Source organism: Salmo trutta, chromosome 16 (assembly GCF_901001165.1).
Source record: "Salmo trutta chromosome 16, fSalTru1.1, whole genome shotgun sequence".
Lineage (NCBI taxonomy): Eukaryota > Metazoa > Chordata > Actinopteri > Salmoniformes > Salmonidae > Salmo > Salmo trutta.
In genome coordinates, this window is record NC_042972.1 from 24,512,928 (window position 1) to 24,540,537 (window position 27,610).

General features: G+C 43.4%; 1 protein-coding gene across 8 annotated transcripts; it reads left to right on the forward strand.

Annotated features, from left to right (window-relative positions):
- Positions 1-23: 23 nt before the first annotated feature.
- LOC115150370 (arginine-glutamic acid dipeptide repeats protein-like) lies at positions 24-19,747 on the forward strand. Of its 8 annotated transcripts, none has more exons than XM_029693588.1 (17): positions 24-355; positions 1,698-1,746; positions 2,047-2,171; positions 2,675-2,774; positions 3,025-3,123; positions 3,473-3,553; positions 7,311-7,464; positions 11,229-11,309; positions 11,522-11,715; positions 11,904-12,071; positions 12,294-12,419; positions 12,672-13,945; positions 14,119-14,320; positions 15,245-15,965; positions 16,336-16,494; positions 16,639-16,842; positions 18,581-19,747. In XM_029693588.1, exons 1-16 carry the CDS (start codon positions 330-332, stop codon positions 16,839-16,841), a joined length of 3,762 nt encoding a protein of 1,253 aa, XP_029549448.1. In that variant the 5' UTR covers positions 24-329; the 3' UTR covers position 16,842; positions 18,581-19,747. The 8 variants fall into 8 exon arrangements, with proteins under 8 accessions (XP_029549448.1, XP_029549442.1, XP_029549443.1 ...); XM_029693582.1 differs by having other exon boundaries at positions 16,639-16,837; XM_029693583.1 differs by having other exon boundaries at positions 15,245-15,959; positions 16,639-16,837.
- Positions 19,748-27,610: the final 7,863 nt, after the last annotated feature.

The window sequence follows — 27,610 nt, forward strand, 5'->3', positions numbered from 1 at the left end:
TCAGTATTCTCGCGCTCTACAGTTTTCCTGGCGCTCTGAATGTCTGCGTTCGAAGCTGTTCTATATTTTGGTATCGATGCTCTCTGGGGCATGGCTCTGTGGACACTACAGTAGATTATCCTATTAGGGCGACCGCGGCACATGCTCCGTTATCTACGGAGAGCGTAAATTTTAATGCTGAGCGTGGGGCTGAGGTCATTGCACAGTTTAGTGTTAGGAAAAAAAAAATCGTCTCTTAGCCTCCATTTTGAGTAGTATGGAATAGCATAGTTTGTATCGACCACTACGCTGGCAGTGTCAACCTAAAAACGACACTAAGAGCCTCCGACATGGACGACCTGTTCAGTCCGAGAAGGTAATGGCGTTGCCTCGTACATTTGACATTGTTTTAGACGCGAATATTTTAAATTTCTGTGTTTACCTTGCCATTTTTATGACATACTTGGAATTGCAATGGTCGCGATGGCGTTAGCTCGATCCATGTAGCTAAAGCTAGCAATCTATCGTACGGATAAAATATTTCAGTATCTAGATATATTTAATTGATCACGCGGTGCATTGTGGATTACTGTTATCTGTGTCAATTCAGCTGTCACAGATTTGGTGTGGTTTCTGTCGATTTTCACTTCGGCTCCCGGGAAAAGACTTATGTCAATACTCCATTTTGCGAGACTGTCGGGCCACGTAAATAGACAATGACGATGTGAGAATGCTTATTTTAAATGTAAAGTATGCGTTATTATACGCTTCAAAGCAACACGCATCATGCTATGCTTATTTTGTAAAAAAGGCAAGCATTGCAAGTGGCTGGAGACAGGACTCGTTTATGTAATGTTTGGAGGGAACGTAATAGCCGCATTCAGATTGGCCTTCACTGATGGATGGGCGGGATTAAAGAAAACCGCTGTCCAATTGAAATACAAGATTAACCCAGTAATATGAAATATTTAGATTAGGATTAGGGATTAAGATTTTGTTAGGCGCATAGCCTATTTGCCTTGTGATTTGTGTTAAATATGTTTAATTTCTTTGCATATGCATGCACTAGTATGTCAGAAAAAGGGATGTATCTAGCACTAGTTTTTTTTCTGTTTTAGAACAGAACATTAACATTGCTATATGGTTATAAACATTACAATGCAATACAATTTAACTGTCCATATGTTACAGCAAACAACAGAAATTTGATAGCACACATCACACACATTTGAGAGGAGCACAGGGTCAAGCTACAGTGCAGCGCCCCTGGATGAAGAGCATGTTGTGGGGTTAAGGGCCCTGCTCAAAGGCCCAACGGTAGGGGATTGTTAAGATGTGAACCCAGCAGCCCTTCAGTTGTCAGATCAAATCCCCTCTTTATTTCTAGCGCTCGGCTCGGGATTCAAACAGTCAAGCTTTCTGCTAATGCTCCAATTCCTTAGCCGCTGGGCTACCTACCTGCCATTACACTGTTCACTTGATTGATACTACAATTGATAATGACATTTTGTCAACATGTGACTTGAATAAAACAATGAGTTTTTAATGGTGAGCGAGCGTTACGCCTTTTCAATGATTATCTAATAAAAATGTTTCTTGATTTTAGTTTTTATTCTGTTCAAATCAGTTGCAAATATAGTATCCTCTATGTACAATAACAATATAACAATGTAATATCTAACTGTTATATGTTATAACTGAATTATTCTTATTTCCAGGAGCCTGAACAGCACGCAGGGGGAGATCAGAGTGGGATCAAGTCATCAGGTAATAGTCCATTAACCCCCTTTAAGCAGGCTGTCCCTCTCTAAGGTATTGCACATTTGAGACCTTACCATATAGCAGTATCGGTATGTCTTCAACAATCTCCATTGGTTTAGTGTTGCAGAATTTGAGAGCCTCATGATACATACAGTATGTCATAAACTATCTCGCTGTCATAACCTGACATATATTTGTATGTATTTGTGAAATACATGGTGCATATCTCATATCACTGTAATCAACTGTCTGTGACAGTGAGACAAACATGGTATTTATCTGTCTGTATTATTTGTGTGTATGCAGGCTAAGCTCCCTGAGCTGCAACCACGCCCTGTGTTTGGTGTTCAGACTCAGACAGAGAATGAAGAGCTGGTGTGGATGCCAGGGGTCAATGATTGTGACCTCCTCATGTACCTCAGAGCTGCCAGGTTAGTGTCGACTCTGCAGCACTCATATTAGCCTGGTCCCAGATCTGTTTGTGCTGTATAGCCAACTCCTGTGGTTGTTGTTGGGTATACAGCACAAACAGATCTGGGACCAGGCTACACTCGTAGCGTATCTCTTGTGTGATGAATGGTGCAACCCTGCCAGATTTAAAGACGGATGGGATTCATACAAAACCTGGTGTCTGTCAGCCCTGCATAACACTGGTGTTGAGAGTAAGAGTGAAGTGCATTATTATGGTCATAAAGTAGTGTGTAGAACATCATCGTTTCAGTTTGACTGCTGCTGGTTTTTAGTTGTCATTTAGTATAAAGACTTGTCCTATCAGAGTTCTTCTAGCTAGCCTGTCAGGTCATTATTGTTAAAGATAATGTCATTTAAAAACACTTCTGTAGGCGACTGTAGTGCACAATGTTTGTCATGCTTGTCATCCTGACTGACTGCACAGCAGGATTTATTTATCTTCCATGTCTCTTCCTGATTGAAGGAGCATGGCAGCGTTTGCAGGGATGTGTGATGGAGGATCCACAGAGGACGGGTGTTTGGCGGCCTCTCGTGACGACACCACACTCAACGCTTTAAACATGGTGAGCAGGAATACTTTTCTGCATTTAAATGGGAATATGAAATAGAACAATGAGATCATTTCATTTTCACGTTCTCATTTATTATTTTTTCCACTTAAATGTAATAGTTTTTTGTTTTTGTTTTTTTAAACATTGTAGAGAAATGTTTTTATAAAAAAATATAGTGTACAATTGCAAAAACAATATATTGTTACAAATAAGATCTTGAACCCTTCTCAGTAGATCTTTTATTGTCTCCCTCCCTCTACAGTTACACGCCAGCCGTTACGACGCAGCTAAAGCTCTCCAGCGCCTAGTGAAGAAACCTGTGCCCAAACTCATTGAGAAATGTTGGTCAGAAGATGATGTGGTAAAGCAGCCTTGCACCATGCTTACTTCAGGTCCAAAGACAATGTTTAACTTTAGGCACTTGGGCACGATTTATAATTGAGATGAGCATTGTAACTCTGACCTTTGCATAAATCATTCATTGAGGTCAACGTGAGATTTGCTCAGATATTTTAGTTAAGCGCTCTAGACAGAATATGGCCCTATGTGTTGTTAGGGCTGCTCTGTGGTTACATCGGGTTACTCCAATATGTATTATGGCCATTGTGTAACATAGACAATAGTGAAACAATATGAAACACGTTTACACGGCATGGTATATTGTTGACTGTTTGTTTTTATTTCACCCACAATCGCTTTACAATCAACAGAAGCGGTTCATCAAAGGTTTGAGACAGTACGGCAAGAATTTCTTCAGGATTCGCAAAGAGCTGCTGCCCAACAAGAAAACGGTAAATGAAAACACCTGGTGTAATATATTTTACTATCATACTGTGTCTTATGTCTGTCTAGACATAACAGACATATAACTGGACATAACTATACACACAATCAACAGACCTAACTGTTTGCAATGCAGTCAGTGGTTCCTTCTTATTTGATGTATTTGTTGATATACTTGTTACGTTCCCCAGCAAGAAAACCAAATAATTTCACTAAAACAGAACGGGGAACTAACAAAGAGTCACTGACAACAATCAAAACAAAACAGGTGGGGTTTTAGGAGGGGTTCTGAAAGACACTCATGGGGGTGTCCACTGAAAGTTGATTAGCAACAACAACTGGAACCTAAAAGCCACCCACCACGAGTGCCCACTAAATTTTGCCCAAGAAGAGACAAAGAAAAGAAAAACCCATACCAAATTTAAAGACAGGAAGCAAACCGAAAAGGTGGAGCAAGACAAAAACATGGAAGATCAGACAAAGGAATATTTTTCTAGAAATCAAATAGGGAGAGCCAACTAAAAGGTGTTGACCCTCCACATCTCTCAAGACCACTGGGGCACTGGGCCAGCCACTCTTAAATATCACCTGGGCCAGCACAGGTGAAATACCTTTCGACTAACAAGACGGCAATCAGCACAGGTGTAATACAATACTGACTAATGTCATGACGCTAGCCCTTTAAGTGAATTGGCTAGCAGAGATGTGAACATCCTGTTTGGAGGGGAGGGGGGGGGGCAGTTTTTATGACTTTATAACCACGTCGTTTCTCCCTGACCATGCCGTATGGGAGAGAGAGGGTAACAGTAGAACAAAGGAACTCTCCCGCCAAATCCTATCTCATCCCAGAATTTGAGAATTTAACAATAGTCCTATTTTGGAGAATGTGTAAACGGTCGGTGGAGAAGCCAGCTACAACCTGGTCCGTTTTGTTTCATGTTTATGACCTCATGAAAGACAATACAGCAACATTACCCTAACTCTGTTTATACAGGTTCCTCAGTTATGAGGCTTGTATCTAATTATTGTATAAAATGAATGAGTAAGATGAAACTGTTTGCGAAAGGATGTGATGTTAACCTTTAACCTCTATGGTAGGTGGGACGTTAGCGTCCCACTCTATTCAACAGCCAGTGGAATCGCGTGGCACGAAATACAAATACCTAAAAAATGCAATAATTTCAATATTTCAAACATACGACTATTTTACACCATTTGAAAGATAAGACTCTCGTTAATCTAACCACGTTGTCCGATTTCCAAAAGGCTTTACAGCGAAAGCAAAACATTAGATTATGTTAGGAGAGTACATAGACACAAATAACCACACAGCCATTTTTCAAGCAAGCATATATGTCACAAAAACCCAAAACACAGCTAAATGCAGCACTAACCTTTGATGATCTTCATCAGATGACACTCCTAGGACATTATGTTATACAATACATGCATGTTTTGTTCAATCAAGTTCATATTTATATAAAAAAACTGCTTTTTACATTGGTGTGTGATGTTCAGAAATTGTATTCCCACCGAAAATTTCCAGTGAATTTACTAAATTACTCATGATAAACGTTTACAAAATACATAGCAATTATTTTAAGAATTATAGATACAGAACTCCTTTATGCAATCGCTATGTCATTTTAAAATAGCTTTTCGGCGAAAGCACATTTTGCAATATTCTGAGTACATAGCTCAGCCATCACGGCTAGCTAATTTGACACCCAAGTTCGGGGCAACCTAAACTCAGAATTACTATTAGAAAAATTGGATTACCTTTGCTGTTCTTCGTCAGAATGCACTCCCAGGACTGCTACTTCCACAACAAATGTTGTTTTTGTTCCAAATAATCCATAGTTATGTGCAAATACCCCCGTTTTGTTCGTGCGTTCAGGTCACTATCCAAAGGGTAACGCGCGAGCGCATTTCGAGACAATACATTTCAAAATGTTCCTTTACCAAACTTAAAAGCATGTCAAACGCTGTTTAAAATCAATTTCTATGGTATTTTTCTCGTAAAATAGCGATAATATTACAACCGGACAATGCTGTATTCATTCAAAAAGGAAGAGAAAAAATGACAAGGTCTCGTGAATGCGCATTTCCAATCTCTTAGCCACCAGGCAGTCCACTGACAAACTGTGCTCCTGTACTCTGCCCGGAGACAGGAGACGCGTCAATCCGCTTTCTGAATGCTTTAGAGAGCCAATGGAAGCCTTAGAAAGTGCTACATAACCACAGGGGCACTGTAGTTTCGATAGAGAAGCAAAGGGAGAACTACAAATTCGCAAACAGGCCACTTCCTGCTTCGAATTTTGTCAGGTTTTTGCCTGCCATATGAGTTCTGTTATACTCACAGACACCATTCAAACAGTTTTAGAAACTTCAGTGTTTTCTATCCAAATACTAATAATATGCATATTCTCGTTTCTGGGAAAGAGTAGTAACCAGTTTAAATCGGGTATGTTTTTTATCCGGCCGTGAAAATACTGCCCCCTTGTCCAGACAGGTTAAAATGAGAGAATTGGCCTCCCATGTAAAGTTTAACTAAGTCAGTAGCCACGCCGAAGTGAATAGACATTGGTTGGAAATGATGAACCAACCCCTTTTCAACTCTTAAATAAAAGCCTCCATGACGAAAAGCCAACTCAGTTCCAAATAAAGGGAGGACTTCCCTCCACGTTGAAAAGGGCTAATTTTAACTCTACAGGCCAGGAAACGTGAGAGTTTGCGCCACACCTCAAATGGTATGAACTCTGAACTATTGATCACCTAAAGAAGAAGTGCATACTAAACTAGCATATATCAGACTGCAGCTGAACATATGCGCAAATCTAGTACGAGAACACTGACCGACGAGGAAGCATCTCCAGAGTGAGATAAACCTCTCAGACAACGTGAACCTCTCACACGATGACCCGGAAGATTCCACAAAGGACGAGGGCGACATCGACTGGGCAAACCAGAGCCTCACATCACCAGCTTAACTATCGAAGCCAGCTTCACGTTAAAGTGCATTGCATTGCTTTTCCGAATGGGCGATCGTTAGTGGCATATGTATTTATGTGAGAATAGCTTTCCAGGTCTGATAGAGACCAATGTTCCTTAGTCTTCCTTCCAAAACCCCCTTCTCTTCTCTCTGAAGCTATCGTGTTATAACCAAACTGTTTGTGTTCAGTCCACTAGGGACGGTATTTACTGTATAATGTTATTATGTATTGTATATTCTGTAATTGTTTAATTAGTTAGTAAATAAATAATTGAGCCAATTTGTGTATGGATGATTCATAGTAGAGTCTGGGTTTGTGCAGATAACCAAGAATTTTACGACGTTCAGATGAGACTGATGGAAGGTAATAATAATAATTAATTAATAGAAGAATAATTGATCAGATATTAAAATCTGAATAGTTATATTTGGAAAATTATAATTTTGTAATCTGAACATTTTCCGTGGTGCCCCAACTTCCTAGTTAATTAAATTTACATTATTAGTTTAATCACGTAATAATAATTACAGAGAATTGATTTGATAAATAACAGTCTTCACATTTAATGATAAGTCAGAGACACGACACTAACGATGTGACATCATTTGGCACGCCCTACGTGCTAACGTGCTAAAGTCCATTCTCAAAACATAATTGGAAAAACCAAAACCTGTAACACACTCCAGCAACACATTCAATATCATTATCTGTATCTTCATTGGAATCTGCACACTGTGCCCTCTTCTTAAATCCCGTGTTGTGTTGTTGGCAGGGGGAGTTGATCACATTCTACTATCACTGGAAGAAGACGCCTGAGGCTGCAGGCACGCGGCCGTACCGTCAGCACCGTAGACAGCCGTCCTCACGCAAGGCCAAGACTCGCGCCACCGCTGCCACTGTGAACACCCCTTCCCAGTCCCAATCCAGTGAGTCCCGGGGGTTTTCAATTCCTCTAAGATTTAGCTTATTTTATGGCCGGGTTCCTGGAAACAGATTAGGACTAGAAGGGGATAGTGGGGTAAGTGGAGCCGTTTTTTACATTCAGCATCACCCAGTCAAGGAAAATATTGTATTCTTTCTAACAAAGATATACACTATGTATACAAAAGTGTGTGGAAACCCCTTCAAATTAGTTGATTCGGTTATTTCAGCCACACCCGTTGCTGACAGGTGTATAAAATTGAGCACACAGCCATACAATATCCATAGACAAACATTGGCAGTAGAATGGCCTTAGTGAAGAGCTCAGTGACTTTCTAACAAGTCAGTTGGTCAAATTCTGCCCTCCTAGAGCTACCCTGGTCAACTGTAAGTGCTGTAATTATGAAGTGGAAACATCTAGGAGTAACAATGGGTCAGCAGGGAAGTGGTAGGCCACGCAAGCTCACAGAATGGGACCGCTGAGTGCTGAAGCGCGTAGAAAAATCGTCTGTCCTTGGTTGCAACACTCACTACCGAGTCCCAAACTGCCTCTGGAAGCAATGTCAGCACAAGAACTGATCGTTGGGAGCTTCATGAAATGGGTTTCCACCCGCACACACGCCCATGATCACCATGCGCAATGCCAAGCATCGGCTGGAGTGGTGTAAAGCTCGCCGCCATTGGACTCTGGAGCAGTGGAAATGCGTTCTCTAGAGTGATGAATCACGCTTCACCATCTGGCAGTCCGACGGACAAATTTGAGTTTGGCGGATGCCAGGAGAACGCTACCAGCCCCAATGCATAGTGCCAACTGTAAAGTTTGGAGGAGGAATAATAATGGTCTGGGGCTGTTTTTTATGGTTCGGGCTAGGCCCCTTAACGCTACAGCATACAATGACATTCTAGACAATTCTGTGCTTCCAACTTTGTGGCAACAGTTTTGGGAAGGCCCTTTCCTGTTTCAACTTGACAATTCCCCCGTGCACAAAGCGAGGTCCATACAGAAATGGTTTGTCGAGATCAGTGTGGAAGAACTTGACTGGCCTGCACAGAGCCCTGACCTCAACCCCATCGAACACCTTTGGGATGAATTGGAACGCCATCTGCGAGCCTGGCCTAATCGCCCAACATCAGTGCCAGACCTCACCAATCCTCTTGTGGCTGAATGGAAGCAAGTCCCTGCAGCAATGTTCCAACATCTAGTGGAAAGCCTTCCCAGAAGCGTGGAAGCTGTTATAGCAGCAAAGGGGGGATCAACTCCATATTAATGCAGATGATTTTGGAAAGAGATTTTACTATACATATAGAGATTTTATTATACATATATTTCAGGATGATGTGTATTCCTGGAAATAATCAGAATTCATGTAAACATTACAGTTTTGAAAACATAGCATGTCCCAAAAAAACTGGTCTCTTGGCACAACTTACCCTGTGTATGGGGTAAGTTGAGCTGCGGGAAAGGATAAGTTAAGCCGCCACAAAATACCAGTCTCAACAGTGAAGAGGCGACTCCGGGATGCTTGCCTTCTAGGCAGAGTTGCAAAGAAAAGGCCATATCTCGGACTGGCCAATAAAAAGAAAAGATTAAGATGGGCAAAAGAACACAGACACTGGACAGAGGAACTCTGCCTAGAAGACCAGCATCCCGGAGTCGCCTCTTCACTGGCCTTCTTTAGACTAATTGAGTATCTGGAGCATCAGCATTTGTGGGTTCAATTACATGCACAAAATGGCCAGAAACAAAGGACTGTCTTCTGAAATAGTCAGTCTATTCTTGTTCTGAGAAATGAAGGTTATTCAATGCGAGAAATTGCCAAGAATCTGAAGATCTCGTACAACGCTGTGTACCACTCCCTTCAATAGTGACGAGGAGACTCTGGGATGCTGGCCTTCTAGGCAGAGTTGCAAAGAAATAGCCATATCTCAGACTGGCCAATAAAAAGAAAAGATTAAGATTGGCAAAAGAAGACACTGGACAGAGGAACTCTGCCTAGAAGGACAGCATCCTGGAGTCACCTCTTCACTGTTGACGTTGAGACTGGTGTTTTACGGGTACTATTTAATGAAGCTGCCAGTTGAGGACTTGTGAGGTGTCTGTTTCTCAAACACTCTAATGTACCTGTCCTCTTGCTCAGTTGTGCACCGGGGCCTTCCATTCCTCTTTCTATTCTGGTTAGAGCCAGTTTGCGCTGTTCTGTGAAGGGAGTAGTACACAGCGTTGTACGAGATCTTCAGCTTCTTGGCAATTTCTCACATGAAATAGCCTTCATTTCTCAGAACAAGAATAGACTGATGAGTTTCAGAATGAAGTTCTTTGTTTCTGGCCTGTAATCAAACCCACAAATGCTGATGCTCCAGATACTCAACTAGTCTAAAGAAGGCCCGTTTTATTGGTTCTTTAATCAGAACAACAGTTTTCAGCTGTGCTAACATAATTACAAAGGGTTTTTCTAAGGATCAATTAGCTTTTTAAAATGATAAACTTGGATTAGCTAACACAACGTGCCATTGGAACACAGGAGTGATGGTTGCTGATAATGGGCCTATAGTACGCCTATGTAGATATTCCATTAAAAATCAGCCGTTTCCAGCTACAATAGTCATTTACAACATTAACAATGTTTATTCTGTATTTCTGATCAATTTGATGCTATTTTAATGGACAAAATAGTTGCTTTTATTTAAGAAACAAGGACATTTCTAAGCGACCCCAAACTTTTGAATGGTAGTGTGCATTCATTACAGAATTTGCAACAGACTGTGTGCCCTCAGGCCCATACTCCACTATCACATATCTACAACACAAAATCCATGTATACGTGTGTGTATAGTGCGTATGTTGTCATATGTGTGTATGCATGTGTCTGTGCCTTTGTTTGTGTTGCTTCACAGTCCCACTGTTCCATAAGGTGTATTTTTTTAATCTGTTTTTTAAAATCTGATTCTACTGCTTGCATCAGTTACCTGATGTGGAATAGAGTTCCATGTAGTCATGGCTCTATATAGTACTGTGTGCCTCCCATAGTCTGTTCTGGACTTGGGGACTGTGAAGAGACCTCTGGTGGCATGTCTTGTGGTGTATGCATGGGTGTCTGAGCTGTGTGCTAGTCGTTTAAACAGACAGCTCGGTGCTTTCAACATGTCAATACTTCTCACTAATACAAGTAGTGATCTTTCCTCTACTTTGAGCCAGGAGAGATTGACATGCATATTATTAATATTAGCTCTCTGTGTACATCCAAGGGCCAGCCGTGCTGCCCTGTTCTGAATCAATTGCAATTTTCCTAAGTCCCTCTTTGTGGCACCTGACCACACGACTGAACTGTAGTCCAGGTGTGACAAAACTAGAGACTGTAGGACCTGCCTTGTTGACAGTGCTGTTAAGAAGGTAGAGCAGCGCCTTATCATGGAAATACTTCTCCCCATCTTAGCTACTGTTGTATAAATATGTTTTGACCATGACAGTTTACAATCCAGGGTTACTCCAAGCAGTTTAGTCACATCAACTTGCTCAATTTCCACATTATTTATTACAATATTTAGTTGAAGTTTAGGGTTTAGTGAATGATTTGTCCCAAATGTAATGCTTTTAGTTTTTGAAATATTTAGGACTAACTTATTCCTTGCCACCCATTCTGAAACTAAGGGTCTGTTTCTATCATCTAGTCCAGTAACTGTAGATAACACAATAGGAGTGGGTGTAGTCTTTGTCTGAATGAATAGCAGTGGGTATAGTCTTTAATCTGATATCTTCTCTCTCCTGTAGTGGACATAAGTTCAGCCAGTGAGGACGACCTGGACAGTGAAGACAGCGAGCAAGGCACCTGTGGACACTGTGCCACAACCAGTGAGTATCGCTTAACTCTCTCCGTTTCTTTATTTCCCCCATTGATTCTATTGGTTTGCATTGATGTCATGTATCATACTTGCTCCACCAGCCACCGGTGCTCAGTTCAATGGGTTCTGATGTACTGTATGTTTCTGTCCTATGTTGATGACAAATCACATTTCTCCTCTTGTGATCAATAAAGTTTATTCCATTCAATGCTTTAATTTCAGACTCTAAGGACTGGCAGCACGGAGGCCGGGATAACATCCTCCTGTGTACCACCTGTCGTACCTACTACAACAAACATGGCTGCCTGCCGCCTGGCCCTAAGCCTGCTGACCCTCCCTTCATGTTCAAACCTGTCAAAGAGGAAGAAGAGGGCAACGGGAAGCACGGCATGAGGACGCGACGCAGCAGAACACCGGTAAGCCTGGGAACTGCCTATCTTAGCCCCATCTTGTGTATACCTCCCTTCCTCACTGCCACCCACACTCCTCTCTCTCTCTTTCTCTACCACCCTCTCTCTCTTTCCCTACCACCCTCATCATTATCTTTCTCTCTCAATTGTTGTTATAATATCTTTCAATACTCTTAAGTTGTATCTCTCTCCAGTTGTCTTCATTAAGAAGTGGCCACAAGAGGCTGACCGGCTCTCCTACCAGTGAAGACCAGCAGTCCAGTAGCCATCCCTCTCCCGCCCCCAGTGGAGCTAGCTCCACCTCCAACGCATCCAGAACCTCCTGTTTAGAGAAGACTGATAACACAAAGAAGCCTGGCAAGGTACAGTCACACACATATATTATTTTTGAAGTTAGGGAAATAGATTTGAATGCAAAGTAATGGCGCATTTGTGAATTGAAGTACACCTAATATCATATAGAATCATAACATCTAGTTGTATTTCTGCCGTTCAGACCAAGGCTTCCCCTTTGTCCAAATACTTTTTACTGCGTTATATATTCATGTAGAACTGAATTGAATAATATTCCTTCCATCTAACAGAAGATAAAGGAAGAGGCGCCCCTACCAAAGAGTACTAAACGTTCCAGGGAGAGTGCAGCCCAGGACCCAGAGGAGCCTGAGAGAACACCAGCTAAAAGGACGAAGACACTGCAGGTCAGACGGAGTGTAAGACAGTAGGAAAGCAATAACAGCTACAAGGTGCAAGATCAGAGAGAAGCAAAATGAGGTTAACCAGCTCTCAGAAACGTATCACTTTTGTTGCCTCGTTATTCTTTAGTTAATGTCTTATCTTCCTGCACTGAGCTACATTGTTGGGTGTAACTCGATCTATCCAGTGGCTCTTTTTGGGTAACATTAGCATGATGAGAACCTCCCCTCACCAACAATTCTAACCTTGTGTCTCCATCCTCCTCTCAGGGTGAACAGGCAGAGTGCCGGTCGGAGGCAGAGGCAGAGGGGGGTGAGGTGGAGGAGGAGAGCTGCTCAGACAGCCGCAGTGCCCAGGACGACGGCAGCAGCGACACCAAAGACATCGACCAGGACAACCGCTCCTCCTCCCCCAGCATCCCCAGCCCTCGCCAGGGCAACGAGAGTGACTCCGACTCCTCAGCCCAGCAGCTCCAGGGTGCCCACCAGGCAGCAGCAGAGACCGTCAGTGCCCCTGCTGCTGCCCTGGCTGAAACACAGACCCCACAGATTGTTCCTCCATCACAGGTTGCAGGCTCAAACACATCTCTGCCTCCCCAGGGTACCTCTCCCTCTGCAGAGCCTGGCCAGGTACAGGCCCAGGCAACCCCCTCCCCAGAGCCCCCCCAGCCTTCAGCCACCTCTGCTCAGGCTGGTCAGTCAGTTAGCTATCAGACAAGTCCCCCACACAACCGACCCCTACCCCCCTCCTCTCACCCTCTCGCTGGCCCCTCACCCATCCCTCCTCTGCTGGGACAGGCCTTCCATCCTCCAACTCCTGTATTCCAGGGTCCTCTTCCTTCTCCTGGCTCTCTGCCTCCCACCCAACCCCTGTCCCTCCATGGTGCTCCCACCCAGTGCCCCCACCCCCAGCGACCCCCTCCTCACTTTCCCAGGGAACCCTCCTTCCCTCAGGCCCTCCCCCTCACCTCCGGGCCCCAAATCAAACCCCCCCCAACCACACCCATCCCTCCATCTTACAAGCAGCCACCACACCTCTCTTCTTCCCTTGCTCCCCCTTTCCCGCAGATGCCATCCAACCTGCCCCCTCCTCCAGCACTGAAGCCCCTCAACTCCCTGCCCAACCAGCACCCTCCCGGTGCCCCTCCACCCCCCCTCCAGCTCATGCCCCAGTCCCTGCCCATGCAGCAGGGACTCCCACCCCAGCCTCCCGTGCTCACGCAGCTGCAGAACCTCCCTGGCAGAGGCAGCCACTCCCAACCCCACTCCTCCCTGCCCTCCTGCTCTGCCCCCTCAGCCTTGCACCCTGTCCTCTCTGCCTCTTCCCCCTCTACCATGGGTCCAGTCCCTAGTCTCCAGCCCTCCTTCTCCTCCCTGCGCCCCTCGCCCGGAAACCCCATTGGCATTGGAGGGTCACATGTCCAGATTAAAGAGGAGCCATTGGATGAATGTGAGGAGCTTGAGAGTCCGCCCCCTCCACCCAGAAGTCCCTCACCGGAACCTTTGGTTGTCAACATCGCCAGTCATGCCAGCCAATCAGCACGGTACTTACTGCATGACGTCACTCCAGACAGTCCTGTAAGATGGGCCTTCTTTACAGAGTTTATTATGGCCATTGTGTTTCTCAAATGTTAACAGATGTTGTTCATCTGAATTACATATGTTCTCAAACAATATTGTTGTGTGATTGCTATATATGCTGTTTGATTCATTTCAGGTTTTTCAAACACCTGGACCGTGGCTACAACTCGTGCTCCAGAACAGACCTGTTCTTCACTCCCCTGGTCTCGTCCAAGCTGGCCAAGAAGAGAGAGGAGGCTGTGGAGAGATCCAAGAGAGAGGCTGAGCACAATGCCCGAGAGAGGGAGAAGGACAGAGAGAGGGAGAGGGAACGAGAGAGGCAAGAAGACAAAAATGCTGTGAGTAATATTCCCTCTGTTCCTTTTTTTCTTTGACATAACTTCTAACTTAAGTTAACTGAAGTTCTCAACTTGCCTACCTGGTTAAATAAAGGTGAAATAAATAAAAATAAATAACGTGATGTCTATGTCTATGTATCTCAGCAATGTTATCAATGATATTATTACGTACTAGTACAACGTTATCAATTATATTTATTATAACATACTAGTACAACAATGTTATCAATGATATTATTACCAGTGGTGGAAAAAGTTCCAAACTCTCATACTTGAGGAAAAGTAAAGATACTTCAATAGAAAATTACTCAAGTAAAAGTCACCCAGTCAAATTCTACTTGAGTAAAAGTCTAAAATTATTTGGTTTAAAATATACTTAAGTATGAAAAAAAAATGTAATTGCAAAAATATAGTTAAGGATCAAAAGTAAAATTAAAAGTATAAAGCGATTCAAAATTCCTTATTTTAAGCAAACCAAATGGCACCATTTTCTTGTTTTTGAAATTACCGGAAAGCCAGGGGCACACTCAGACATAATCTGTGTGTTTAGTGAGTCCGCCAGATCAGAGGCAGTAGGGATGATCAGGGATGTTCTGTTGATAAGTGCGTGAATTTGACTATTTTCTTGTCATGGTAAGCATTCAAAATGTAACGAGTACTTTTGGGTAAAATGTATGGAGTAAAAAGTACATCATTTTGATTGTGTGAAGTAAAGTAGTCAAAAATATAAATACTAAAGTACAGATACCCCAAAAAACTACTAAAGTAGTACTTTAAAGTATTTTTACTTAAGTACTTTACACCACTGATTACTATATACTAGTACAACAATGTTATAAGATGGATGTTTTGGATACCTGTAGGACTCTATACATTGTTTTCTCGCAAATTTGAACCACCTAAATGAGCCTCTTCCTCTTCCAGAGAGCGTCCAGCTCGTCCCACGACAGCCGTATGAGTGATGTCCAAATGTCCGGCCAGGTCCACATGCGCTCCTCCTTCGAGCAGCCCCCCACCAGTGTGGCCGCTGTGCCCCCTTACATCGGCCCCGACACCCCGGCCCTGCGCACCCTCAGTGAGTACGCCCGACCCCATGTCATGTCCCCCACCAATCGCAACCACCCCTTCTTCGTGTCCCTATCCCCCGGGGACCCTCTGCTGGCATACCACATGCCCGGCCTGTATGCCGCCGAGCCCAGCCTGAGAGAGAGGGAGCTCCGTAACCTCCGGGAGAGGGAGCTCCGTGAGAGGATGAAGCCTGGCTTCGAGGTCAAGCCCCCGGAGATGGAGACCATGCATCCATCAGCCAACCCCATGGAGCACTTTGCCAGACATGGAGCCCTGGCCCTGCCACACATCGCTGGGCCGCCCCACCACCCCTTTGGCCACTTCCACCCGGTCATGCAGAACCACCTGGAGAGGGAGAGGCAGGCACTGGCCCTGGCCGGGCCCCAGATGCGTCCGGAGCTGAGCTACGCTGAGCGACTGACTGCTGAGAGGCTCCATGCTGAGAGGATGGCATCTGTGGCTAACGACCCGGCCGCCAGGCTGCAGATGCTCAACGTCACGCCGCATCACCACCAGCACTCCCACATCCACTCACACCTGCACCTACATCAGCAGGACCCACTCAACCAAGGTGAGGGTAAGGACACTTCTATTCAATTATATAACTGTCAGGATATGTGTGTATTGTATATGTGTGTACTGTAAATGTGTGTACTGTATGTGTGTGTACTGTATGTGTGTACTGTATATGCACAAATTGATTATTGTTTTAAAAACAAGAACATTTGATTTGTATTATATATCTTTTTTATATTCTTATTTAATGTTGTTTGATAGTCTTATTTAATGTTGAGAGAAGAGGCTGACTCTCCTCACTGTATTACTCTGTCTACCTACCAGTGTAGTCATCAGTTGATATGTGTGCACTGTTCGTCCCCCTGCCCAATATTAACTGATGTTTATGAAATGTGTTAATTTATATATTGTTTGTTCTCCTGCCTCATTAGATGTGTGTTACTGTCACCCAGGTAATGGGCCCCACCCTCTGGATCCCCTGGCTCCTGGGCCCCGTCTGGCCCGCTTCCCCTTCCCTGGAGGCCCCATCCCCAACCCTCTGCTCAACGACCTGCCCCACGACCACGACATGTTGCGACACCCACTGTTTGGTGAGGAACAATAACATTCACCTTGACTATCTATATGGGAATACACACACATTCAATTCACTGTATTCAGACTATATTTCTGTGATTGTGAGGTGACTAAGACTCACTCTGATGTTTTGTGCCCCTTGATCAACATCCAAACAGCCTATGCCGCTGTTGCAGGAGCAGGGTACCCCCGTGAGCTCCAGGGGCCCATCCCCCAGATGTCTGCAGCCCACCAGCTCCAGGCCATGCACGCCCAGTCAGCAGAGCTGCAGAGGCTGGCCATGGAGCAGCAGTGGCTACATGGACACCACCACCTACAACACGGGGGGCCTCTGCCCGGACAGGAGGATTACTACAGGTGAGGTGATTACCAACTCCGAAGAATAACGACAACAACAGTTTACCTGAACACAGTGCTTTCATTTATGCATTTACTGAAAAATTGAAATCACTAGATAAAGTTGGATCTTGATTATTGATGAGCTAATATTACATTTTATTCTAAATAAATGTCACCTGAACACATTGAATACTTTAAAGAAGCCAATGCTTTTATTTATGTATCAGCATTTATTGAGAAATCATAAATCACTAGACAAAAGTGGGATCTTGGTTTATTGATTAACTATTGCACTAACATTAATAAACTCCATCTCACTGTCAACTGCAAACTTAACATGTGTAAATATTTATATGAACATAATAAGATTCAACAGCAGACGTAAACTGAACAAGTTCCACAGACATGTGACTAACAGAAATTGAATAATGTGTCCCTGATCAAAGGGGGGGGGGTCAAAATCAAAAGTTAGTCAGTATCTGGTGTGGCCACCAGCTGCATTAAGTACTGCAGTGCATCTCCTCCTCATGGACTGCACCAGATTTGCCAGTTCTTGCTGTGAGATGTTACCCCACTCTTCCACCAAGGCACCGGCAAGTTCCCAGACATTTCTGGGGGGAATGGCCCTAGCCCTCACCCTCCGATCCAACAGGTACCAGACGTGCTCAATGGGATTGAGATCCAGGCTCTTTGCTGGCCATGGCACAACACTGACATTCCTGTCTTGCAGGAAATCACGCACAAAACGAGCAGTATGGCTGGTGGCATTGTCATGCTGGAGGGTCATGTCAGGATGAGCCTGCAGGAAGGGTTCCCATGAGGGAGGAGAATGTCTTCTCTGTAACGCACAGCGTTGAGATTGCCTGCAATGACAACAAGCTCAGTCCGATGATGCTGTGACACACCGCCCCAGACCATGACGGACCCTCCACCTCCAAGTCAATCCCGCTCCAGAGTACAGGCCTCAGTGTAACGCTCATTCCTTCGACGATAAACGCTAATCCGACCATCACCCCTGGTGAGACAAAACCGTGACTCATCAGTGAAGAGCACTTTTTGCCAGTCCTGTCTTGTCCAGCGACGGTGGGTTTGTGCCCATAGGTGATGTTGTTGCCGGTGATGTCTGATGAGGTCCTGCCTCTCAGCCTATTGCAGACAGTCTGAGCACTGATGGAGGGATTGTGCGTTCCTGGTGTAACTCGGGCAGTTGTTGTTGCGATCCTTTACCTGTCTCGCAGATGTGATGTTCTGATGTACCAATCCTGTGCAGGTGTTACACGTGGTCTGCCACTGCGACGACGATCAGCTGTCAGTCCTGTCTCCCTGTAGCGCTGTCTTAGGCGTCTCACAGTATGGACATTGCAATTTATTGCCCTGGCCACATCTGCAGTCCTCATGCCTCCTTGCAGCATGCCTAAGGCACGTTCACGCAGATGAGCAGGGACCCTGGGCATCTTTCTTTTGGTGTTTTTCAGAGTCAGTAGAGAGGCCTCTTTAGTGTCCTAAGTTTTCAGAACTGTGACCTTAACTGCCTACCGTCTGTAAGCTGTTAGTGTCTTAACGACCGTTCCACAGGTGCATGTTCATTAATTGTTTATGGTTCATTGAACAAGCATGGGAAACAGTGTTTAAACCCTTTACAATGAAGATCTGTGAAGTTATTTGGATTTTTACAAATTATCTTTGCAAGACAGGGTCCTGAAAAAGGGATGTTTCTTTTTTTTTCTGAGTTTAGTTTATTAATGTTATTTTCCTCCACAGCCGTCTGAAGAAAGAAGGTGACAAGCCATCGTGAGACACCTGATGACGTGAGTCACCATGGAAATGCATAAAGAGATAGTAATGCTGTGTACTTTTGAAATACATTATGTGACAACTAATCTTAGTTGATCTTTTTTTATTAGTCTAAATGTAATTCAGAGTTAAGAATCTTTGTGGCTCATAATGCTTGTTTCTTGCTCAGCACTTAAAGGGATAGTTTACTCCCAAATCATCAAAAGTTTGTGAGAGTATTTCATATCTCAATAATGGTCTGTTATAAAATTAAAGATTAGCATAGTTGTCAGTCCTGTCTCCCTGTAACCCTAAAGTTTTTTTGTCTATAGACGTTACACATTTTTCCACTTGATATGGATTTCGTACCTTTTAGATTTCTCCTAATGCAATATAGCGGGCAGGATCTACACAATAGATGGTGTGGAATATAGCTCAGCTTTGAAGTTCTGAAAACATCTGACAAACTTTGATTAGGGGCTGACTATCCTTTTACTTTCTAAACAGTCTGACTGATCTCCTTGTACAGAATGACATTTAATAGTATATGTTTGGATGATTGACTGTAATAACCTTGCATGACTGTTTCCCTTCGATTTTCATCAGAACTTAGAGTAGCGTTGCTAATGTGTGATTAGACAACAAAAAAAGCATAGTAGATACATTTTATTCTATATCTGCAAAATATTTGTCTAAACCATAAAGTTTTATATATTTCAAGATGTTTTCACAATTTAACCTACGTCTGACACATACAGTAACATTTTTTAGATTGTAAATAATATGTTCAATATTCTATATTATTAACTATGATTATTATGAATATTACTGAATTCTTGACTTGCAAGCTGGCACAATAAAGTTAAATTATTTAGCTATATACACACAGAATATATGCCGTTATAAAGTAAAGTGAGTTAACACAGACAATTATAAATTGGAGTATCACTATTGTCACCCCTGACATAAAACGGTGTTTAGAACAGTGGATCCAGAAAGTAATATTGTTTTGGTTAGACAAAACAGAAAAAGCATTTAAACCTTGGCATCTCTACCATGGACAAACCCTGTTTGAATATTTATGTGAAATAATATGGAAAAACAAAGTGTATGCATTGCATATTTATTTGAATAAATAACTCTGCAATAACATGATAAAATGTATTGTTCAAACTATACCCTCTATGTATGGGATGGATGGATGGATGGATGGATGGATGGATGGATGGATGGAAGGAAGGAACTTTTGGGGAATTGTTTATGTGGTAACAGTAATAGGCCAATAGAGGGCAATCCTCACCCTTCCTTAGTGAAACTGTTGTTTCAATAGGATCACTTTTGAATCAATCAGATCAAGGGTTAACCGGCGGTGTCTGTGGTATAGCTGCTTTGGAGCTGTCAAATCGGTGAGCAGCTGCTCTTGATCATTGTCACGAAGCCACACCCATCCCACTCGCGTTAGAATTTCAGAACGAGAAAGTGTAGGCTATAAAGAAATAATGACGCTCAAATTTAAAATCATTAAACAAAATAATGAGGGTTTCTATCAGCATAATTGAGGTGTAGATTACATTCCAGTGTTCGAACTTGTAAACAAGGCTGCATGGGATTTCTCTTAATGCGACTTTGTGCATTTGCCAATGGCGAAGGTATAATTCCAGGAGCCGCTTGTGGATTTGACAGCTCTAACACAGTTCAATCTCTGACAGCGCCAAAACAATCGCTATGCGGTTATCAGCTAAAGTGGATCTGATTGAATAGAGTCCCTAGTCTCGAGCATATGGGACTGTAGACCCCACATTCAGACCTGTGCAATAATAAATGTAGACTGAGTCAAAGAGATGTATGGTAAGTTGAATTGCTTAACAATGACAAATAGCTTCTTGAAGTTATTCAATCAATTTACACACAACACCATACTGTATATTATAGAGGTTCATTAAACTTGTCTAAGGTGAAAAGTGCTAGTGTTGCTCTTGATATTGATTTCACATTTGTCAAATATGGTAGATATTATTTGGCCTTTCTTTCCACTGCTGAGCCTTGCATAGACCTTGTTAACATTAGCCTTTAATAATCATGCAGAATAATGATGAAATACATTGTTACTTTAATAGGTGCACAATATGATATTATGTTTTGTAAACGACAGAGCCCTTGTTGGAAATGTCATTGAGATCTTATGGGAATTTACTACAGCTGAATGATTTGTTTGGGCTGACCATCATTTAGATAATTAATTAATTAATTAATTAATTAATTAATTAATTACACAACAACAAGCACATATCAAATTGTATCAATTCTTTCAATTGGACATACTTAAAACTCTTCCTCCAATGTTTTTCTCTTCACTCAACGTAACGCTTTGGAAGTACAATCCGTCATGCAAGTCATGACATGTACAATATACACAACATGACCAAAAGTATGTGAACAACTGCTCGTCAAACATCTCATTACAAACTCATGGGCATTAATGACTTGGTCTCCCCTTTGCTGCTATAACAGGCTCCACTCTTCTGGGAAGGCTTTCCACAAGATGTTGTAACATTGCTGCGGAGACTTGCTTCCATTTAGCCACGAGCATCAGTGAGGTCGGGCACTGATGTTGGGCGATCAGCCCTGGCTCACAGTCTGTGTTCCAATTCATCCCAAATGTATTCGACGGGGTTGAGGTCAGGGCTCTGTGCAGGCCAGTGAAATTCTTTCACACCGATCTCGACAAACAATTTCTGTATGGATCTCGCTTTGTGCACGGGGGCATTGTCATGCTGAAACAGGAAAGGGCCTTCCCTAATCTTTTGCCACAAAGTTGGAAGCACAGAATCGTCTAGAATTCCATTGTATGCTGTAGCGTTAAGATTTTCCTTCACTGGAACTAAGGGGCCTAGCCTGAACCATGAAAAACAGCCCCAGACCATTATTCCTCCTTCACCAAACTTTACAGTTGGCACTATGCATTGCGGCAGGTAGCATTCTCCTGGCATCCGCCAAACCCAGATTCGTCCTCTAGACTGCCAAATGGTGAAGAGTTATTCATCACTCCAGAGAATGCGTTTCCACTGCTCCAGAGTTCAATGGTGGCGAGCTTTACACTTGGCATTGCACATGGTGATCTCAGGCTTGTGTGCGGCTGCTCGGCCATGGAAACCCATTTCATGAAGCTCCCGACTAACAGTTTTTGTGCTGATGTTGCTTCCAGAGGCAGTTTGGAACTCGGTAGTGAGTGTTGCCACCAAGGACAGACGATTTTTACGCGCTTCAGCACTCGGCGGGCCCGTTCTGTGAGCTTGTGTGGCCTACCACTTCACGGCTAAACCGTTGTTGCTCCTAGACATTTCCACTTCACAATAACAGCACTTTCAGTTGATCGGGGCAGCTCGAGCAGGGCAGAAATTTGACGAACTGACTTCTGTCGGTAAGATGGCATCCTATGATGGTGCCACGTTGAAAGTCACTGAGCACTTCAGTAAGGCCATTCTACTGCCAATGTTTGTCTATGGAGATTGCATGACTGTGTGCTCGATTTTATACATCTGTCAGCAACGGGTGTGGCTGAAATAGCCAAATCCACAAATTTGAAGGGGTGTCCACATACTTTTGTATATATAGTGTATTTGATATAATCTTTGCATAGAAGTGGCCTACACTATGCCATTTGCATGCATGACAAAGCAAAGAGATGGTGTGGCTTCTCTTCAAGCATTAACATAAACCTACCTGCTTGACTGACATCTTTGACTTACACTTAACCCTGACAAATACATTTTCTCCACATAGACTTTCTACATACAAATGGCATTGATTTTACTTTGCACATTTATCAAAAATAGGCTCTCTGGTTGCCTTCCAAATGTTCTTGATAAAACTAAATAACTGAAATGCTGACTGAATTAAATCACAACAAATGCATTTTACATGAACCAAATACTCTGTTTTACACACATGAAAGCACCACATAGTCATGCTTACCATGTTGCTGTAAAGTGACATCGACATACTGTACAGTCTAATAGTTTCTATGGTCCTCTGTTATCACAGAAAAATGTTAGCCCTGCTATGTAGGTGTGTTTAATGCAATCTGAGAAATGTTTGCACACTGAACATATGATCACTAAATTAGTACATATCTCACTGTCAAAACGTATATAATTGACCAGCTCAAGCTTCCCGCTGAGTAAAACATTAGGGGCCGGTGTCCCAGATACAGATTAAGCCTAGTCCTGGACTAAAAAGCACTTTCAGTGGAGATTCTCCACCAAACTTGCTTTTTAGTCCAGGACTAGGCTTAATCTGTATCCAGGTAACCACCCCATGTGGATTACAATACTTATGAACTTTACTACTACTGTACTGCCAGTAAACACTATGTTATGATATGGCAATTACTACTGTGATTGAGATATAAATGGTTGTTAGTGTTAACTCGAAATGACACAACGACAAGGTTCCAGTTTAACAAAGTTTACTATACCGTATGAACACACTACAAGGTAGCCATTCCACTCAAGGCTAGGTCCATCAACAACTGAACTTCCCGTGCAGGCGCACTCTTGACAGAGTGATACCCCCGTAATAATAGAAATATAGGGATACTTAAAACATGAACTTACAGTGAGGGAAAAAAGTATTTGATCCCCTACTGATTTTGTACGTTTGCTTACTGACAAAGAAATGATCAGTCTATAATTTTAATGGTAGGTTTATTTGAACAGTGAGAGACAGAATAACAACAAAAAAATCCAGAAAAACGCATGTCAAAAATGTTATTAAATTATTTGCATTTTAATGAGGGAAATAAGTATTTGACCCCTCTGCAAAACATGACTTAGTACTTGGTGGCAAAACCCTTGTTGGCAATCACAGAGGTCAGACGTTTCTTGTAGTTGGCCACAAGGTTTGCACACATCTCAGGAGGGATTTTGTCCCACTCCTCTTTGCAGATCTTCTCCAAGTCATTAAGGTTTCGAGGCTGACGTTTGGCAACTCGAACCTTCAGCTCCCTCCACAGATGTTTTATGGGATTAAGGTCTGGAGACTGGCTAGGCCACTCCAGGACCTTAATGTGCTTCTTCTTGAGCCACTCCTTTGTTGCCTTGGCCGTGTGTTTTGGGTCATTGTCATGCTGGAATACCTATCCACGACCCATTTTCAATGCCCTGGCTGAGGGAAGGAGGTTCTCCCCCAAGATTTGACGGTACATGGCCCCGTCCATCGTCCCTTTGATGCGGTGAAGTTGTCCTGTCCCCTTAGCAGAAAAACACCCCCAAAGCATAATGTTTCCACCTCCATGTTTGACGGTGGGGATGGTGTTCTTGTGGTCATAGGCAGCATTCCTGCTCCTCCAAACACGGTGAGTTGAGTTGATGCCAAAGAGCTCCATTTTGGTCTCATCTGACCACAACACTTTCACCCAGTTGTCCTCTGAATCATTCAGATGTTCATTGGCAAACTTCAGACGGGCATGTATATGTGCTTTCTTGAGCAGGGGGACCTTGCGGGCGCTGCAGCATTTCAGTCCTTCACGGCGTAGTGTGTTACCAATTGTTTTCTTGGTGCCTATGGTCCCAGCTGCCTTGAGATCATTGACAAGATCCTCCCGTGTAGTTCTGAGCTCATTCGTCACCGTTCGCATGATCATTGCAACTCCACGAGGTGAGATCTTGCATGGAGCCCCAGGCCGAGGGAGATTGACAGTTCTTTTGTGTTTCTTCCATTTGCGAATAATCGCACCAACTGTTGTCACCTTCTCACCAAGCTGCTTGGCGATGGGATGGTCTTGTAGCCCATTCCAGCCTTGTGTAGGTCTACAATCTTCATCAACCTGGCCAAGGGTTTCGACTCTGTCAATCACCATATTCTTATCGGCAGACTCAACAGCCTTGGTTTCTCAAATGACTGCCTTGCCTGGTTCACCAACTACTTCTCAGACAGAGTTCAGTGTGTCAAATCGGAGGGCCTGTTGTCCGGACCTCTGGCAGTCTCTATGGGGATATCTCTATGGGGGTATCTAGCTCACTCACTCTCAGAGGGAGGGTCTGGCCCCTCTGACGTGTGAACCCTGGGGATCGAATTCCTACAAGGTTTTCTTTTTTTTTTTTTTACAGCGGTGGCAGCATGCGCTCTGTGCAGCACTGGACTGTAGTTCATGGTCACAAACCAGCGCTCTTTCTCTCCCCTTGCCACCTTTATGGCGTCCCTCTTGCATAATATAGCTGTTTCGGTGTGGCAGACCAGCTGTTCCTGGGTGACATTTTGTCCTGGGTACAGGTCCTGGGGTGGCAGTGGCACAGACTTTAGGGTGAGGGGTGTTGAGATGGCATTTAATATACCAGTGTCACCTTCTCTTGACAGCTCTCCATCGAATCCTTTGATATATGAGATATCACAGGCTCCAGAGGGGTCCCTGTTAGCTATGCACCTGTTGCTAGAAGATTCTGGAACTGAACCCAGATCATTTGTTACATCCTGATTCCTTGAGATCTCCTCTGTGATCTGGTCAGCAGTCTCTCCTGGAAAACTGGTCATGTGATCAGAGTTGGGCAGCCACACTGCTGTAACCTTCCACCCTATCTACAATATCACAACATGCTCTGCTTACTATAAACACTAAGGGGAATTTCAACCCAAGTTAAGTGCGCGTAAATGGAACGTAATACGCTATTTATGCACGTTTCTCTCTATGCATATTCTGACCTTGAATTTAACCATGAGAATAGCATGCTATTCACCCTCTACTTGTTGGGGGTGGAGATCAAAGAAATGAAGATGTGGCAGAGGTGTGTCTACAGATACGCCATATTCCGACTTGGATTTAGTTCCCTCATAATTCCACCACTTTTGCGCACGGTGAATAAGGTCGAGCAACCTGTCGGTTCCAAGTGGAACATCTACTTAATTTTTTCAGATAGAAATAACACCATTCTCCATGCACTGTAATTTACAATTGGATAAGAGCTATTGATAAGAGCCTAGGTAAATGAGTAAACTGTTTGGATAAGGGGATTGTAATTATAGATGACAATTGCTTTAAATCTAAATTGATGAAATTTGGAGACCCAATCTGTAGGCTTCTGTAGCCATGCGCAAAAGACAGTATCGCATCAAACCTACCTGAGTTGGTTTATGATTTCTAGAATGTTTTAATTATATGAGCAAACTTTTCACTGTATTTTTTTCTATTTGTATTGCACATACATTTATAAGTGTCCCACCAATTGGTGCTGAAAAGGAGATGAATATGCATATATTTATATGGCTTTCTTTCATTGATCCCTAATATTCTGAACCATTCCCTCCATACAGTGCCTTCAGAAAGTAATTACAACACCTTGACTTTTTCCACATTTTGTTGTTACAAGGTGGGATTAAAATTGATTTGTAATTTGTTTGTCAACGATCTACACAAAATGAAAGAAAAATTCTAACATTTATAACAAACAATACATGAAAAATGAAACACTAAAATATCTTGATTACATAAGTATTCAACCCACTGAGTCAACACGTTAGAATCACCCTTGGCAGTGATTACAGCTGTGAATCTTTCTGGGTAAGTCTCTAAGAGCTTTACACACCTGGACTGTACAATACAGTATTCAGACCCCTTCACTTTTCCCACATTTTGTTACGTTACAGCCTTATTCTAAAATTGATTAAATTAAATGTTTCCCCACACCTCTACCATTCAGTTAGTATGGGAACTGTATTGTAGGCTATAATATGTGTGATGTAGGTGTTCCATGCTAATGTGTAGTGTCTATTCAGCAAGAACGGACTCCTACCTGCGGCATGAGTATAAAGTCTCCAGGTCCAGACTGTCCTGCAGCAGTGACATGCTGTGTGTGTGTGTGTGTGTTCCTGCCAGTGGTGTGGCAGAGTCAGTGGGGCCTGGCCATTACCCATGTTATAAATAGACCTGTAGCAGTGATTCTGGCTGCTGGTCACATGTAGGGCCCTGCGCGGGCCACGGTCTGGGCGCCCTTCCACACTTGTAACATTTCAGTGCCATAAACATAAGCCACTCTGAAGTGGAAGAGGTAGGACAGAATCAATTGTATAATTACCCATTACCTTACACCAGTACTGCCTTACACAATAATAGTGAGCATATATCTAAACAGATGCAGCTCAGTCCCCTCCTGTACTCCCTGTTCACTCATGACTGCATGGCCTGGCACGACTCCAACACCATCATTAAGCTTGCCGATGACACAACAGTGGTAGGCCTGATCACCGACAACGACAAGACAGCCTATAGGGAGGAGGTCAGAGACCTGGCCGTGTGGTGCCAGAACAACAACCTCTCCCTCAACTTGATCAAGACAAAGGAGATGATTGTGGACTACAAGAAAAAGAGGACCGAGCACGTACCCATTCTCATCAACGGGGCTTCAGTGGAGCAGGTTGAGAGCTTCAAGTTCCTTGGTGTCCACATCACCAACAAACTAACATGGTCCAAGCACACCAATACAGTCGTGAAGAGGGCACGACAAAACCTATTCCTCCTCAGGAGACTAAAAAGATTTGGCATGGGTCCTCATATCCTCAAAAGGTTCTACAGCTGCACCATCGAGAGTATCCTGACTGGTTGCATCACTGCCTGGTATGGCAACTGCTCGGCGTCCGACCCCAAGGCACAACAGAGGGTATTGCGAACGGCCCAGTACATCACTGGGGCCAAGGTTCCTGCCATCCAGGACCTCTATACCAGGCGGTGTAAGAGGAAGGCCCTAAGAATTGTCAAAGACTCCAGCCACCCTAGTCATAGACTGTTTTCTCTGTTACCGCACGGCAAGCGGTACCGGTCCAAGAGGCTTCTAAACAGCTTCTAACCCCAAGCCATAAGACTCCTGAACACCTAATCAAATGGCTACCCAGACTATTTGCATTGTCCCCCACCTCTTTTATGCCGCTGCTACTCTGTTGTTATCATCTATGCATAGTCACTTTAATAACTCTGCCTACATGTACATATTACCTCAACTAACCGGTGCCCACCACATTGACTCTGTA

What these genes read in the sequence shown, in the direction of transcription:
- LOC115150370 (XM_029693582.1), top strand. Translation starts at nt 330, where the DNA reads ATGGACGACCTGTTCAGTCCGAGAAG. An exon ending in ACACAAAGAAGCCTGGCAAG is followed by an intron (nt 12,072 to 12,293) that starts GTACAGTCACAC and finishes TCCATCTAACAG; the next exon opens with AAGATAAAGGAAGAGGCGCC. An exon ending in CCCACTCAACCAAGGTGAGG is followed by an intron (nt 15,966 to 16,335) that starts GTAAGGACACTT and finishes CTGCCTCATTAG; the next exon opens with ATGTGTGTTACTGTCACCCA.